The 17,504-nt window shown below is 37.2% G+C and overlaps 1 protein-coding gene across 1 annotated transcript in view; it reads left to right on the top strand.

Annotated features, from left to right (window-relative positions):
• LOC308640395 (SAM and SH3 domain-containing protein 1-like) overlaps window positions 1-17,504 on the top strand; it is a gene marked incomplete at both ends in the record, with an annotated part of 84,507 nt that overhangs the window by 54,023 nt on the left and 12,980 nt on the right. The window contains 4 exons of the mRNA XM_081312321.1: window positions 8,865-9,283; window positions 14,076-14,150; window positions 15,547-15,690; window positions 17,253-17,388. Coding sequence (XP_081168447.1) covers window positions 8,865-9,283; window positions 14,076-14,150; window positions 15,547-15,690; window positions 17,253-17,388 — 774 coding nt within the window. The remainder of the gene's footprint in view (window positions 1-8,864; window positions 9,284-14,075; window positions 14,151-15,546; window positions 15,691-17,252; window positions 17,389-17,504) is intronic.

Here is a 17,504-nt window from a genome sequence, read left to right as displayed (position 1 = left end):
AAATCATTAAGGCCTATTAATTGCTTTGAGAAAGTCTTTACATGGGTAATTGAAGATTGGAGATAAATTTCCTCAGGCACCAAATAAAATATAAATGTAATCTTCATTTTTTATATAAGAAATTCTCCCACCATGAATGAGCACAACTGTGGTGTTCTGTATTTTACGGTACTACATTGTACATTGCAAAATAGTATTCTGAGGATTCATCTGCTCAAAGGGAAACTTCATCTCGTGTTTGAGCAGAGAAGTTGACATTACAACCAGTACTAACTGGATTATTTTCCTAAACCACCAGATCATATTCTGGAGTCTCCTTTTGTGTCAAGAACACTGTTGGGGAATAACTGTATTGAAAAAAAGGACAGAATCAAATAGTTGGGGTTGGTGATCAATACTGAAGGGTCATCTTCTATAATCCCACCATCTACTCCCATGAGGTCTTGTGTTAAAGAAATGGCATAAATTGTAGATGTCTGCACCCAGAAACATATCTCTCAGATGAAGCAAATTTAAAGGTAAATTTAAATTTCTGGAACACTGAACATGAACATCTGTTCTGGGACCACTCATCAGGGAAATCTTGCATCTTCAGATGTATTGATAATGAAGCTACAGCAAATAAAACCTAAATGAAGCTTACAATTATGTAAGCTTGTAGTGTCCCAAGTGTGTCCCAAGTGCTTTTTATATTAATTAGCTTAATGTTTACAACATCACTATTAGTTAATTATTATTATTCTCATTTTGCAGATATGAAAACTGAGAAAAATGAAAAGTAAATAAACAACTCAAGAACTCAGAGCTAGTAAATATCAGATGCAAAGATGTAAATTTTAGAGTATGTCTCAATATTCCTTGTTATTACACACGGTTGGACACGGCCTCTTTCTCTGTCCACATAAACACTGATAAGTAATTCTGTGACAAAGTAAACAAATCTAGGATTAAAAAAATATAGGCGTAATGGTTTCTAATCCTGTTAATAAGATAGGAACCATGAATTCACCCTATACAAATAAATAAGTGGAAAACATGATAAGGTGAAGGGTACTTGTACAGTTTCAAAGTACCTCCTCACAAATTACCTATTACAAAAGGAGAAGGTAAGTTTCAGGGGACAAGGGGGATAGTACCACTGGAATATACAGACAAATATGACCATTTATTAATGTGACAAATACAAATCATGCTTTTCTGGTAGCTTAATAGTAGAATATTACCAATAGAAGAATAGCAGATTTGTGACAATTCTACTAAAATTGTGTCAACTGAATCTAACCAGGAGGAAACGACCAATCCAATCCAAGAAAAGGGAATCTAATGTCATCTAACAAAATTAAATATGATTTGACCAAATCAAGGGTAGTCACAAGGAAATGCCTGACAAACCCAGATAAGTCACATTCTGCAAAACATCCTTTTGTCTTTAATGGGGTCAACCTCATATAGGCAGGGGAAGGTTAAGGCACTGTCTTTCTTGAAGGTAACTAAAGGGAGAATCCACATGCAGCAGATTATTCTGAAGTAGTGGGTTATGGATGAAGGACAAAGATAAGATGAAAATGTAAAGTCCAATTGCTTGTTTTATGGTTGTATAGTAGTTATGTGGGTGGATGTCCTAATGTTCTCATTTGTGGAAAATGCATGCTGAAGTAAGGAGGTGGAGGTGGTAAGATGTCATATTGATAATTATTAAATCATTCAGGGAATGAGTCTTCTAATTCACATGTGAATGTTCTGTAGGTCAAAATGCAGTTTAAAAGCATTGCATTCCAGGAGTTGCTAAATAAAGAGAACTGCAAAACAGACGTAAGAAAAAATAAACCTTTGCGGAATAGAGTCAATATGGTAATCATGATAGAAATGCCTTTTAAAAGGCAACCAAGATAGTAATGAATATTCCAGGACAATGTTGATTAAAACCTTGCTCAAATTAAGAATAGCCAAAAAGAAATGCTATGAACAACGAATACAAATGGCTGGGGGCATAGCTCAGTGGTAGAGCACCTGCCTAGCAGATTCAAGATCCTGGGTACCACCACCAGCATCACACACACATGCACACACACACACAGTGGAATAAGTAAAAAGATAAATAAGAAAAAAACAACCTTTGTTTCTATAATTAAAATATAATGCAACAATCACATTTTAAAACCATACATATCATAAGGTTTATTCATGACACATTTTGATATCAAATATATTTTCTCATATATTTTATTAATTGTTCTACTTCATGAATGCTAAACATAATATTATTCATTTTACTACCACTGTTGGCATTCTGAACAGAAAAGACACACTACAAAATTAGGGAGTATTTTTATAATCCATATATGATAGTAGTGATATATTCCACATAGTCATAAATACCATTATAACAAAAAAGAGATGTAAAAGATAATATATGCTATCAAAGTATATTGTGTTATTGGACATGTGCTAAAGGTTAATCACAGACAGAAATGCTCTCAGAACATTTTAATTTATATGAATTATCTACAGTGAAACTTTGTGTAAATGACTATTAGCAGAAAGATTACAACTTGATTCTGAAGTTAGTCCTTTAGAAAAAAAGGTAACTCTTCAAAGAGAACATGTTAGTCAAAAAGATGCTTCTACATTTTGTGTACATTTTTGTATCAGATGGCACTTTTTAAATGATGTGACTTCTTAAGTTTTTTGATTGCTTTTCATTATATTGTCACTTAAAATGATGGTGGTTTGTAGTCTTCAAATTTACACTTTGAAATTAAACTGCCATAAAATATTTAATGTCTTCATAAAATCCAAGTTTCTCAAAAATATTTATTTTTTCCTCTGATAAAGGAATTTTATTTCCCTGGTGATTTTCAAGAGGTTATTTAGGCTGTAACATGACATTGTAGTGTTGTTGCTCTGGGTGGAAAGAGGGTTTCAGTCACTCTGAGTTCAGTTGAAGACCAGAAAGAAAACATCTCAGGACATTTCTGCTGCCCATAATACCAGTTCCAGTAACTTTAAATCCAACCTCCTGTCTTAATAAAATGAAGTAACCATCATTGATAAAAACATGATTTTGTTTTTTAATTTTTATAGCATTTTCTTCCATTTATTAATATTTTAACATATACTCTCTTGTGACAATGAGTTCCATAAATTTACCATCTGTTATATAGAGAACTTCTATTTTTCAAAGACAACTTTCAAGCCCCAGTGTATTAATTAATTAAATCTCATTTTTCAAAATTGGTTTATTTGGCCTATTTGTGCTCTGGAAAACTCAAAGGAATCATAGATGAATACTCCTCTCCTGCTTTAATTTCCCTTCCAACAGGAGACTTATGATCTTTTTAGAATGTCCTTCTCTAGTGACATTTCATTTTCTTTCACACATCATTATTTTTTCTTTACATTGCATTTTTATGTCAGGTGTGAAAAAAAAACATGAATTTTTTATTATATATGGTTTCTGTAACCTTTCTAATAATTCCCAAAAGATTAGTTTGGCCTTTATTTTTTTAAAATTTATATCTTTATAATATTTTTATGAAGTTTCTAAAGCAACTGAAGGTTCATGTGTAAGCCAAGTGTGTGTATCTCAGCAATGGGATGTGGTAATGCAAGAATTCAGTCTTTAAGCATTCTTAAGATGTGAATATGCAGAAGATATCTAATAATGCTTTTCAATATTTGGGGTAAAAGTCACACATATGCAAAATAAACCAAAATCCTATCTGATTTTCCCAAAATGTAATTAATGATCTATTCTTTCCCTCATCTAAGTGGCTGTCAGTGGCAATCTCTTCATAAAAAAATTACAAAACTCCCATGTTGCAAGAATCTGTTCCCCTTCAATCTACAGCAGGACCCAAATACTATTTGTTTATGAGATAGGGTCTCCTTGTGTTTTTTCTATGCATGGCCCTGATTGCCAGAATTGTTTGAACATTTTTTTTTATATTTGTTGGCCATTTGTATTTCTTCTTTTGAAAAATTTCTGTTTTGCCCATTTATTGATCAGGTTTTTTATTGATAAGGTTTTTGTTGTTGTTGTTTGTTTGTCTGAGTAGAAAGTAAAAGGCTTTATTGAAGGATAACAGAACAGACTCCTTCCCACTCCCCAGGAAGAACCGAATTGGAAAGATAGAATGCCATGTTATTTATTTTTGATATATTGTATCTCTGTTTTCATTTGTTTCCAAAGATTTCTTGATTTATTTTCTCATTTCTTCTATGAACCATTCATCATTTAAAATAATATTTTTTCAATCTCCATGTGTTTCTTTGGTTTCTATAATTTTTTTCCTTTTGACTTCTGGATTTAGTCCATTGTGATCCTATACACTTTATAATCATTTATTTTTGCATTTGATAAGACTTAATTTTAAGTCTTATGACTTACAATATGGTCTGTTTGGGGAAATATTCCATGAATTGCTGAGAAGAAAGTGAATTCAGCTTTTTGGAGTGAAATATTGTACAGATGTCCCTTAGGTCCATTTGATTTATAGTATTATTTAGATCAGAAATATCTTTTGTTATTTTGTGTCTGGATGACCTATTGGTGAAAGGGGTGTATTAAAATCATGCAATATTTTCACATTGGGGTCTCTCTGGTACTTAGTGTCAAGAAGTATTTTTTTTATGTAATTCAGTGCACCAACATCTGGGGCATAAATATTTACTATTGGTATATCTTCTTAGTGGCCTTCATTGTATATTTTGATTCATTTTTCTTGAAATCTTCTTAGTAACATATGAGAATTGCTACTCCTACTTGTTTCTAAACTCTATTTACATGGAATATTTTACATCCTTTTACTTCAGCCTATTGGTATCTGCCTATGAGATGACTCTCTTGCAAAAATTATAGTGTTGCATGCTGTTTTTAATTTATTTTTTTATTTTAAATTATTTTTTATTTATATATAACACGGAATGCATTACAATTCTTATTGCATATATAGAGCACAATTTTTCATATCTCTGGTTGTATACATAGTATACTCACACCAATTCATATCTTCATACATGTACTTTGGATAATAATGAGAATCAAATTCAAACATCATTAATTATCCCATGGCCCCTCCCTTCTCCTCCCATCCCTCTGCCCTATCTAGAGTTTGTCTATTCCTCCCATGCTCCCCCTTTCTATTCCGCTATGAATCAGCCTCCTTATATCAGAGAAAACACTCAGCATTTGGTTTTTGGGGATTGGCTAATTTCACTTAGCATTATCTTCTCTAACTCCATCCATTTACCTGCAAATGCCATGATTTTATTCTCTTTTATTGCTGAGTAATATTCCATAGTGTATATATGCCATATTTTTTAATCCATTCATCTATTGAAGGGCATCTAGGTTGGTTCCACAGTTTAGCTATTGTGAATTGTGCCGCTACTATAAACATTGATGTGGCTGTGTCCCTGATGTTTTAAGACATCAATTTATGTCTTTAAGTTTAGAAGTTGAGTCCAAATACATTTTATGTAGTTACAGATAGATGTTTGAAACTTCCTGACACTTAATTTGTCTCCTATATTTACTTTAGTCTTGATTTTCATTTATTTAGTTGCTCTACTAGAGTGTTTTATCTATCTGAAATTTTGGGGTTTGTTATTGAAATCTTCTGTGTGTAGTGTATCTTTAAATATTTCTTTTTGTTTGTTTTTATATAGTACTGGCTTAGTGATGAATTCTAGTTTATTCTTATCATATGAAGTTTTTATCCCTTCATCCATTCTAAAAGATAGCTTTGCTGGATATGGCAATTTGCTAGACAAATTTTATGAGATAGCTTGGACTATCTCATTCCAAGTATTCATTGATACAGATGTCAGAAATGAGCCTTATTGCTTTCTTTCCAAATGTGACATGGCTTTTTTTTTTCTTTGCACTTTTTAATATTCTTTCATTATTTTCTGTGTTAGGTATTTTTGTTATGATGTGTCTTGGAGAGGTTTCTCTTTGATATTGTCCATTTGGAATTATATGTGAAACCTATATGTGGATTTCTAATGTCATTTCTAATGTTAGGATCCTTTTGTGTTATTATCTCACTGAAGAGATTCTTCATGCCTGAAGCCATTATTTTTATGTTTTCTTCTATCCAAGTGACTCTCAAATTTGATTTCTTGATGATGCCCCAACGTTCCTGTACTCTCTGGTCATGGTCTTTTACTTTGTCTCCTTTACTGCATAATGAATACTCAAGTTCATATTCCTCATCCTCAAGGTTCAAACCTGTCTTCAAGGACCAAAATTCTATTTACTCTGCAATCTAATTTGTTGATGATGCTGTCAAGTAAATTTTTAAATTTTTTCATTGTGTTTATCATTGTAGTTATGATTTCTTTTCAGTATCTCTATTTTTTTTAATTGAAATGGTCTTTCATCTCTTGAATTTTCTCTCTTACTTTGTTCTTTAGATCTTCCTTTAGTTAACTGAACATTTTAACAATCTGTTTTTATAGTCTTTCTCTGGGATTTACTCCGATCCTGTCTGTCAGTTCCTTTGTTAGGGGATTATGAAATTTGGGGGAAGATTTGTTTGCCTGTTTTTGTATGTTTTCAGAAGTCTTGGACTTGAACATCTGTTAAAATGGAGTCCTCTTCTTCTTTTATATGTGTGTCCTTTGGTGTATAATTCTTTTTTGTGTGTGTGACTTCTTTCTGATTCTGCTGTATGATAGATGTCCAGCAGCAGAACTTGACATCCTCATCTCCTTGTTTCTACTTGGGGCCTTGTTGTTGGTTTAGGGTTTTTTTCTCCTCTAATCTATGTGTTGAAGTATTGCTGAGGCCCGGTCAGGCCCTTTTGTGTGTGGAGTGAGTTTTGCTGTTATTTGACTGATTTTTGAGTATTATTCAGAAGTAGGCTCTGTACCCTATAAACTTGCATCTCCCAATTAATTCACAGCTCTTCTGAGAGAAAAGGAAGGAAAGTAATATCAATACTGTTAGAAATCATTTTAAAGCCTTAACATAAATATCCAGTGTCTGCTTTGAAATCTATTACACTACCTACCACCTGAAGAGCATGGTAGGATCAGCTTCATTATCAGTACTAAGAATAAACAATCATGAAGTAGTTCAAATATTAATTAGCAGGTGTCAACTATGTTTTCCCCTGTATTAATAATCACTACATAAATGGGGTAGGAATTACAAAACCATATATTTCTATCAGAGAGTAGATTATAGTTAGTTAAGTGAGGAGAAAATAACGTAAGAAGGCAAGAGAAAGTTTGAAATATTTTTAAAAAATGAACAAAGGAGGTTAAGCAGGAGAGAGAAAGTAATGACAGTTATAAAGTAGGAATATAAATAAAATTTAAAAATAAAGAAAGAGGAAACATGAAAATTGGGCTATTAGTGGGGAAAGAAAGTGACAAAGGAATAAAAAAATAAATAAGAATACAAACACATAAAATAAAACAACAAAACAAACCCACACAAAATATTATCCCATTAAAGTAAAAAAACAGGCTAAATAATAAACAGATGAAGTAAAAAGCAATTAAAATGAAAAAATATATGAATACATATCTCTATATATGAGAATATACAGATATATATTCTTAAATCTATTCATGTAGCAAAATCACACACATACACACACACAAACATACATACACACAATCAAGTTGAATGGAAAAATTTAAAAACATAAAAAAATAAGAGACCTATAATATTTAAATTTTAAAAAAGACAGAGGAATAGGAAAAAATTCTTAATAAGAAATAAATGGTTTGTTTTCTCTCAGTAGTCAAGTGTTTTGGGAAAAACAGATGTTCATTGCTAATGCTATAGTGCCATTTTTTTATAGCACAATTTTCATATACACAAATATTGTCACACCATTTGTGTCTTCATACATGTGCTTAGAGTAATGATGTCCATCTCATTTCATCATCTTCCTTACCCCCATACTCCCACCCTACCCCTCCTACCACTTTGCTCTATGGAAAGTTCATTCAATCCTCCCATGCTCTACCCCATTGCCATTATGAATCAGTCTCTTTATATCAGAGAAAACATTTAGCATTTGGTTTTCTGGAATAGGCTAACTTCACTTAGCATTATATTCTCCAACTCCATCCATTTATCTACAAATGCTATGATTTTATTCTCTTTTAATGCTGAATAGTATTCCATTGTGTATATATACCACATTTTTTAATCCATTCATCTACTGAAGGGCATCTAGTTTGGCTCCACAGTTCAGCTATTGTGAATTGTGCTGCTATAAACATTGATGTGACTGTGTCCCTGTAGTATGCTGTTTTTACATCCTTTAGGTATAGACTGAGGAGTGGAATGGCTGGGTCAAGTGGTAGTTCCTTAACATTTGGGCCAATGGCTAGGGGATGTCTTCTTTGTGTTTCTCAGCAAGTTCCCAGATGTTGTGTCCCGGAGCCAAAATTGGTTGAAGTAACTCTCTGCTTCCCATCTTACCATATGGTATTTGTCAGACTGGGGAGTACAAACAAATCATGTGTTCCCAGAAGTGGGGCTGTAGCTGAGTTCTAAATTGGAAGTTCAACAACTGTGATTTAGTCTTGGCTATTTTTTCGAACTCTGTGAGAGGGTACTTGAGATTAGATCCACAGCCCCTGGTGCTAGGCAGATGCCAATCTCCGCTGAATGTCTGGGTCTCAGGAACTTCTTCAAAAATCTACTCTTAAGGTAGGGAGTCTCCACCTCTGCAGGTCTCTCATATTCCACTTCCAATGAGGTGAATTGGCTAGAATTAGACCTGAAGTGAGGATGTGCCTGTTTGACAAGTTACTGGCATCTTCCCAGATTCTCATATGAGTCACCAGTCAAAAAGGGGACTCTCTCTAAGCTTCCCTAGCCTGTATCACACAAGGTATAAGTCCTCTATGCACCTGTTTCTACCATGCTGCGGACACTAATTATTCCTGTTCCAGAGCTTTTCTCTGCCAGCGTCCCTCCCGAAAAGGCGTGAACGGCACCACCTGCGACCTGCAGCTGCCCCGGCCGAAGCCCAAAGGGGGCGGCAGCTGCGGCTTCCCTGGCAGAAGGGTGCGCGGGCGCAGCTCGGTCAGCGAGTTCAATGTCACCTACGTGGTGGAGCGGAGTCTGTACAGCCATCTGAACCTGACCCAGCTAGTGCGGCCCGCCTCAGACAGGACCCTGAGCAAGGCCGAGAAGCAGGACCTGAGGCGGTGCTTGCTGGAGGAGGAGGAGGAGGAGGCCAAGCGCAAGTGGGCAGCCACAGTGGACCGCTGTACTAAAAGGGTTCTCTTGCGAATCCACCAGAAGTCTGTGAGTCTCCACAATGGTCGTGAGGACGGCCTTGTCATTTCCGTGAGGTGCAGTCAGGCAGTATGGCCTCTCTTTTTCTGGAGACTGGCTTCTTCCCCTTCTCTTCCCCTCATTCCTTCAGGGTCCATCACTCCATCACCTCCAGTTCCTAAATTGCTCTCGGTCCCTCGTGACTTTCTTCTCCCTTTCCATGTCTCCTGTGGCCCAAGGGAAGCTGTTGGATGTTTAATTAAAATGCAATCCTGAGGCTGATGCCCAGAAGGGCCTGCAGGGTACAGGGGTGGGGCTGGGCTGCCTTGTAGGAGTGGCCTTCCTGATCCCCAGCCATCATGGTCACTTGACCTCAAAGAAACTGATTGAAAACACAAGGACAGTTGCCCCTCGGAAAGGCAGGCTGACTCTTTCAGTTCATGAAAACAATAGGCACGGGCTCATGGAAATTTTTCCATCAACACAGCCCACCCATTGGTGATTGGAAACCGTTATGAAGCCCATCTCTCTTATTTGTAGGTGCAGGTGGTGAGTTCTGAAATCCAATAGGGGAAAAAATGAATTTGAGCACTTTTGCTTTACTCAAGTCGATTTAACATTCTTATCTTGTGAAACAGAGAAACTGATGTTTGGCAAAGCCTTCTCATGCCACATGGACTCTTCCGTACATAATGAGGAATCAAGTCCAAATAATAAAATGTTTTTTCAAGTTTAATACTGAAAGGTCAGAGAGACCTAGTACAATTTATTTTCTGGGCATGAATTATTTTGAACTTCAAAATATAGATTTTTTTTTTCCCCTGGAATTACCACCTCACATTGAGCTTGCACAATGACCCATGTGAAATGGCATGGAGGGAGGAGGAACTGGCACTGCTGTCCTCTGGCACCTTGCTTAATCCACCCGGGCTGTTGGCTCCGGGCCCCTTTGAAAGGTCTGAAAGAACCTTTACAGCAGGATATGCTTCGATGGTGGCTTTTCCCAGGGTTCCTTCACATTCATGAATAGGACGTTCTTCCCCAGACGATTACTGTAATTTAAATTCATTCAGTCAAGTTCTGCTTTTGTGAAAATGAAGACTGATTGGTCAATGCCATCCTTAAAATGACCTTCTCTGTTCTGAAAGGATCTTGGATCCTTCCTCACCCTTGGGTTTTCCAACTCTTCTCACATGCATTGACTTTCTTCCTAGATCTTATTTTCTATCTTTTCACATTTGCATGCTTCTTGCAACACTTTTAATACTATTAGTCTTGTACCAAAAGCTTTTCTTCTGGCTCTTTCTCCATCATGGCAACAGTTTTTGTTGGTTTTGTTTTGAAATAACAGAATTGTCTTTTGTCACTCATTCAGCCTCTGGTCTACTCTGACCCACAGATCTTTTATAAAATTCTTTTGTGTGTGTATGTGTGTGTGTGTGTGTGTGATTACTCTATATATACTTATATAAAACCTCAAAGGAACAAAGCCACTTATTAATTGATGACTCATCTCTTGTGAGTTTAAATTATATAGTACTGAGAATTTATCCAGTTTGAGCAGCTTGAGTTGCTCATGAGCCTCTCATTTATTGCCAGATTAATAATAGAACTTGATCTGGTCTGTCTCTCAAGAAGTTATATTTCTGAGATTTGTGTTAATTAACATTGTGGGCCAACGATCAATTTTCACTGACTTTGAGGATGAACATCGGGGCTAGCTTGTCTCTGAGCATCCCCCACCAAGATGGTGCTGTGTAATCTTTGTCCCAATTATCAGTCTGAGCTGGGTATTTTTAAAATGCTATGAACTTGAGAAACTATTGGATCATTTTAATGCAGAGAATGTAAGAGAGAATATGTGTTTTCACTATAGAAGGTGTATTTTTTTTTCTTTTTCCTGCAGGAGATGGAACCCAGAGCCTTGTGCATGCTAGGCAGGTGCTCTGTCGTTGGGCTACACCCCCAGCCTTGGGGCTTTGTTTTTGTAAAGGATCATTCTTATTTCTTTGCTTCTTTCATTTGAAATGTTCTTTTCCATTCTCCTTGCCATATGCTTCCTTCATTTTTCCCAGAGTGCACAGTTTCCTTTAATCTTTAGCCTTGATCTTTTTTGCCTTTCAAAAATGCCATATATGCTTGATGAAACCTCAGGGAAATGGTAATGCTTTGTATTCACTGGAAATGGTCACATGTCTTCCTTTTTATTTGGTCATTCAGTTTTTGTTTGGAAGAACAGACATGCATGACATTTGGGAATTTTATCCATTTTAAATTCAGCCTCCAAAACATGTTTTCAACTGCATGACCATCCCATTGACTAGCTCTCCTCATCCCAAGCATCTATCTACAATGTTTTATAATTATCTATACTAGAGATTATAAGCCAAATAAAATCACTTAAATTTATTTAGATGGCCAAAGTCAAAGATGGTTTTATTTTTCTTCCTGTATTCTCTTTACAATTCATTTTCTCTTTTGAAGGGGGCTGCTTCAAGGACTACTTGATCTTATTAGAAGAAGTTGGAGATTCATTCAAGCAATGTTTATTGTTATATTTTTGTCAGTTCTCCATTGATAAGAGCAGCAGTGTTTCAGATATCTCAGCGTATCACTGGGAGGAATTTTAGTTGATGGGGAAGCAATCCAGCCCATTCTTTCAGCTTTTTATTTGAGGCATAAATGCATACAACGGGTGTATAGAAAACCTAAATGAGCTTCTAATTTACTGCAGTCATCATTTCCACATGAATTCTTTGTCCGTTATTTCATATGCATCAGAAATAACGTGCTGGGCTCCAGAGTTGCAGATGTCATTTAGAGCAGGGACGTGCAAAAGCCATAAAGTAATCAGGCATCTGGGCGCCATACTGTGTCTGTGAAACCCTGACTCACAGGAAAGGAACTGAGTAAAGTCGCTGCCTTTGCAAAAATGAGAAAACTGATGTGGCATTATAAACCAGAAAGGAAAGTCAATGTTAAAAAATTTGCTTTGAGAAATGATCATGGTGCTACTTCCCAGTTGGATGATTTGGTGGCTGTCTTTGCACAGAGAGTTCTTTCTCCTTTTTTTGAGCTACACAGAAGTCTAGTTGAGTAAAAAGGAAATCAGGTTGACTAATATTTAACAAAATTAAATTTACATCACTGGAAAGCAAGTTGGTAGTAGATTTTTTTATCAGCAATGGTTCTGCTGAAGAAAAACTGTTCTGTGGCATCCTGAATGTTAGTTATCCTCAACTGCCTTGCTCTTTCTACCCTGCCTTATGCCACAACAGCTACCTCTCTTGTTGTGACCTGTTCCTGGCATGCTCTGGTGTTACAATTGAGCTCTCAGATTGTAAGGCCCAGAATGGGGCTCCAGCCCTTCATTTGCATATTTATGATATTGCTATGATTTATGTATGATTTATGATATGATATTGACAAAGCCTGAACTTCAGCATCACAGTAGTCAGGAAAGGCTACCAAGTGCTCAGCATGGCCATAATGAAGTAACCAGGGACACCAGCATTCATAGAGGGTCTGCTTCATGCCAGGCAGTGTGCTAGGGGTCTTCAAATATGTGATGTAAAGATTATTTCACTAAATGCAGAATTCAAAGCTTGGAGAGTTCTAGTAGTTGACCTGTGGACACATAGCAAGTAAGTGACCAGACCAGAACTTGGGTCTTCCTCTGTGCAATTTCAAAAACCAAGTCATTTTTCTTCCCAGGATGCTTCTGTTTTCTCAGTGTAGTAAATTTTAAATGGCTAAAATATATTTATATTAAATAGGCAATGTTTATAAGATGCATTGTACTTTCCTGTTCATTTCTTCCATTTAATAGCTGTTAACTAGAGTTTTCTAAGAAACAGGTAATGCAAAATATTGGAGCCCAAATCCACTATTCAGCTTTTATTGTTCACTGCTTTAAAAAAAAAATCATTACTTACAACAAAAATTAGTGTGTTTGGGGATGGGTGTAGCTGGAGTGGTTATTGAGTGGCTTTTGCTAGAAAAACAACGGAAATTTGACCTAATTTCTGGAAATACTAAGTCACTGAAATATAAGCCAGTTCCAAGAAGTTTGAAACTAACAAAAAGGATGATAAAGTTTTCACCTTTTTTTATAAAATCAACATTTTTCCTGTTGAAATTAAAGAGTGTGGTCCAAGTCAGTCACCGAAGCGGGCTTTCTCTCTCTGGGCAAGTGCGCCTCTGCTTCATCCACTGTGAGAAAGGAGCTAGAATTAATTAAGCTGGGCAGTTAGATGGGAAAGTTACCAGCTTTTTTGGCTAGGACAGGGAAGCCTTGATGAGTAATTTTGGCCTGTTTGGACTACCATAAACATAAACCTCTTCCCCTTTTCAGCATTTAAACTTAAAACAAGCCTTTTAGGAAAGCCTGCTCCCAGTAGCCCAGCAAAGACCCGTTTTCCAGGACCACTAAGTGATATGCCTTTATTGTCACCGATGTTTATGGCTGATGTTGAGGGAATTGGAAGGGGAAGTTCTATGTTGAGATCAGGGAATCCTAACAGCACTAAATTTATGGCGAGTTTTTTGTTTAAAAAAAATCCAATTATCTTTTGCATGTTTCGGGGATTTAGACTTTGGGTGCAGGCAGGGGGCCAAGGGTGTGTGAAGGGCAAAGTAAGTGGAGTTCTCTTATGACATGAATCATGTGTTTTTTTTTTCTCCTCATCATTTCTTGTTTCCTCTTTTCATCCTGTGCCGTATTTGTGATTCAGAGATGTCCCACAGAAGGCACGTGTGTGGGCTGGTGCTCAGCTGACTTAGCATAACTGGTTTATCCTGCCCTGCCCCCTCCTTTTCACAGAGAACCTGCAGTTTTGGAGGATTTGACCTGACAAATCGTTCTCTGCATGTGGGCAGTAACGCCACTGATCCCGTGGTGAGTAGACACCAGAGGAAAGCCGAGGGTTAGATCTCACATGATGTGGTTGATGGGTTTGAGAGTGGACCCTGGGTTTTGCTCAGTATCTCAAAGCATGTTTGAAAAGAAGCCCTCCTGCACCCATTTCTAAGACACTGCACTGTCCACACGGAAGAGGGGATGACGCCCCCCTCTGGCCTCCCTGGCTTTCCTGAAAGAGGCTCAGTTCTTTAAATGACTTTGCTTCCAGTTTTTCTCAAGTAACAAATCCAGATGAGTCTGGCTTCTGTGGTCCCATCATTTGCACCCACAAACCTTTTCTTTACACTAGTTGCGGGTGCACAGAACTACAGCTACACAAGTAGTGAGACCCAATGGGGCCCATGACTGTTCTGACAGTAGGTGATGGCATTTCTAATGAGCAGTCTGACTGTGACTTACAGCATGGCCCCCCAAGGTCTCTACTTAGCCTAGGTCTTTCTGATGTGGGGTACCCTAGAACGAACCCAGTCTTCTTAGCACCCAAGCAAGCCCAACACCTCAGCACCAAGGTTACTGGCTCCATGAACATGCCGTGGGTCATGGTCTGGGGCCACGCCATCACTGTGGCATTAAAATTCTGTCCCCTAAAGATTGACCTACAGTTTGCTAAGAAACTATGAAATGAAAATGTCAGCTTTATATTTGTTGTGCTCAATTATCAGCTAAAATTCCCATCTGTGAGATACAGAATGAGAATTTCCTGGAAGATAAAAGTATTTTATTTGGATATCCAATTGTATTGATTCATAAGCCAATAATTTTTATATAGTCAATCTTTCTTAAAAAATGAGAGAAAGTATTTTTCTTTTCTTTCTTGGGGTAAGTTTATTTTCTAATGCAAAAAAGAGAATGAGAGATGGTCACAGTCCCATTTGTTCAGGGAAGGAAATTTATGTACTCCTAGGCATTGACCACACGGAGCATCTGCGACAAAACTCTAATCAGATGTTGCATTTCTCGTGTCTGAGCTTCTACTGTGCCCTTAGCACTTTCCTAGCATGATCCTATAGTGTCATCCCTCCCTTCTCCCCCACTGCTGTGATTACATGGGCATTGGTTCATGTAAATCCCGCTGTACTGATGAAATGGAGCTCCCCTGTGTGCTTAAAATGATAGAAAAAAAGTCATTATCAGAGAAGAATGTACTAAGATTTAATAAAATAAAAAGTGACTCACATCCCATTTTAAACAAAAGCCTCCTAGTAGGTTTTAATTTCTAATTGAAAACATAAATAACAGCATTGAGTTAACATAAGAAAAAAAGGGAATGCCAGTGTTTTCCTGAAAGCTAGAATATTAATGGTTTGGATAGTAAAACCTGTTTCTGGGCTCCATTTTCCAAGACTGAAAGTATTTATGTTTTGTCTCACAGGGTAAAGAAGGAGACTTTGTGTACAAGGAAGTCATCAAATCGCCCACTGCCTCCCGCATCTCTCTTGGGAAAAAAGTGAAATCAGTGAAAGAAACAATGAGGAAGAGAATGTCTAAAAAATACAGCAGCTCCGTCTCTGAGCAGGTATGTGGCCACCCTGCAGAAAGCCCCTTGGGTCTTCCTGAAAACAGGGAAAGCTGAGTATGAGCCATCTGAGATTTTTAAATGGTGCTAAGTGTGCATTCCTTGTCACTAACCTGCCATAGGACCATGCTTTGTTTACGTAGACACTCAATTCACAAAACATTTATTCAGCACTTAGGGTTGTCCATGCACTGTGCAGTGTGCTGGAAATATGAAACACAGGCCCTGCCTTCTGCCTCCAGAGAGGAGGAAAGACAGCCACATAAAGAAGAGATGATTCTTTTGTGTAATAAGCATTGCAAACTTGAACACAAATTTCTCTCACCAGAATCCAACCTCAAAAAGTGTACCTGGACAGCAGACTTTCCAGACATAGCATAGATTATTCTAGAAACACATAGCAAATTGGAAAAGGAAACTCAGAAAATGCTTCCTGGCTATGGGACTTTGATAGATGTGAGGCTTCCATGGGAAGAAGGGGGGGGTGCTTTTACTAACTGGGCCTATCTATAGCCGTGAAGAGATCACAGAATTGATTTTCTTCCTAGCTCTATAAAAATTTTCACTGTCAGAAATATGATCAGTGTCTGTCTTAATTGCATGGTTCAAAGAATAAAACCACTTCGAGAGCTGGGCCTTGAGGCAATTTTGACCATTGGATTTCCAAGCACCACCCCAGCCCCCACTATGGAACCTTTGTGGTACTCATTCTGCAGCTTGTTAAAGTATCTGTATATGAACTGATTGCTTGAAATAGGTGGGGAATGACACTTTGTGTACCCAATAAAGAACAGCTGGAAGTACAGAGATTTTTGCTCAGCTGATGCCCCCTGGTGGACATAGTGAGCTTAACACTAAGCATCTTCCTGTTGAGTTACTCAGCACCCATTGGTGGGCCCCCATCCCCACCCCCACTGCCCCCACTTGAATTCAGAGCCTGTACATCTTCAGTTTGTGTCCATGGATCTCACTGTGGGAGTGCCAGTGATTTTTGGAATGTAGTAACTTTGTTAAATACCGAAACCATATATTTTGCTATATATCTGGGTGTTAAGTTGCTAACTACTTAGACAATTTGAATAATTTGTATAAATGGGAATATGAGAATCTGCCTAGTTGTTTTTCAAGGAGAATGCTTTTTTTCTTTCTTTCTTTTCTTCATTTCGATCTATCTCTTTCCCTTCAGAATAGATTAAATGTCCTCTGATAATACTCTGCAATAATAGAGGATTATATTCGACCTACTTTTGAAGTCCAGTCTGTTACTGGACTATTGAGTATGCTGAGTCCCTAAGCCTTTATCTAAATATTTTGTCTATGTGGAAGATAGATTTATACCTGAATATTTACTTGAAAAATAATTTTTGAATGCTTACTAAATAGTACCAGGTTTACAACTTTAAAATTATGCAAGAACATAGGTTAAAAAGGAAGAGAATATTAACCATAGAATCTAGTATGAATGTAAAAATGGATTTGATTGATAGAGTTGACAAATTGCTGAGAATTACAAAACAAAACCTGTCCACTCATGAAACTTGTATTTATTGAAACCATTTCAGGACTCAGGCCTCAATGGCCCACCCAGCTCCCCTGCTTCTGTACAGCCAGACTCTGAGCACATGGACAAACCCAAGCTCAAAGCCGGAGGATCTGTAGAAAGTCTTCGGAGTTCTCTAAGTGGGCAGAGCTCGATGAGTAAGTCCAGTTTGTAATTGTGGGTGATTTTCTTGGCAGTAAAACATCAGACATTTATTGAACCTCAAGTTCAGGCAAGTTAATGATAAGTAAGACCAAGTCCCTGCCCTTAGGGT

Source organism: Spermophilus citellus, assembly GCF_964194105.1.
Source record: "Spermophilus citellus genome assembly, contig: SCAFFOLD_131, whole genome shotgun sequence".
Classification (NCBI taxonomy): domain Eukaryota; kingdom Metazoa; phylum Chordata; class Mammalia; order Rodentia; family Sciuridae; genus Spermophilus; species Spermophilus citellus.
The sequence above is the reverse complement of the archived record's forward strand: the minus strand, read 5'-3'. Positions and strand labels throughout refer to the sequence as shown.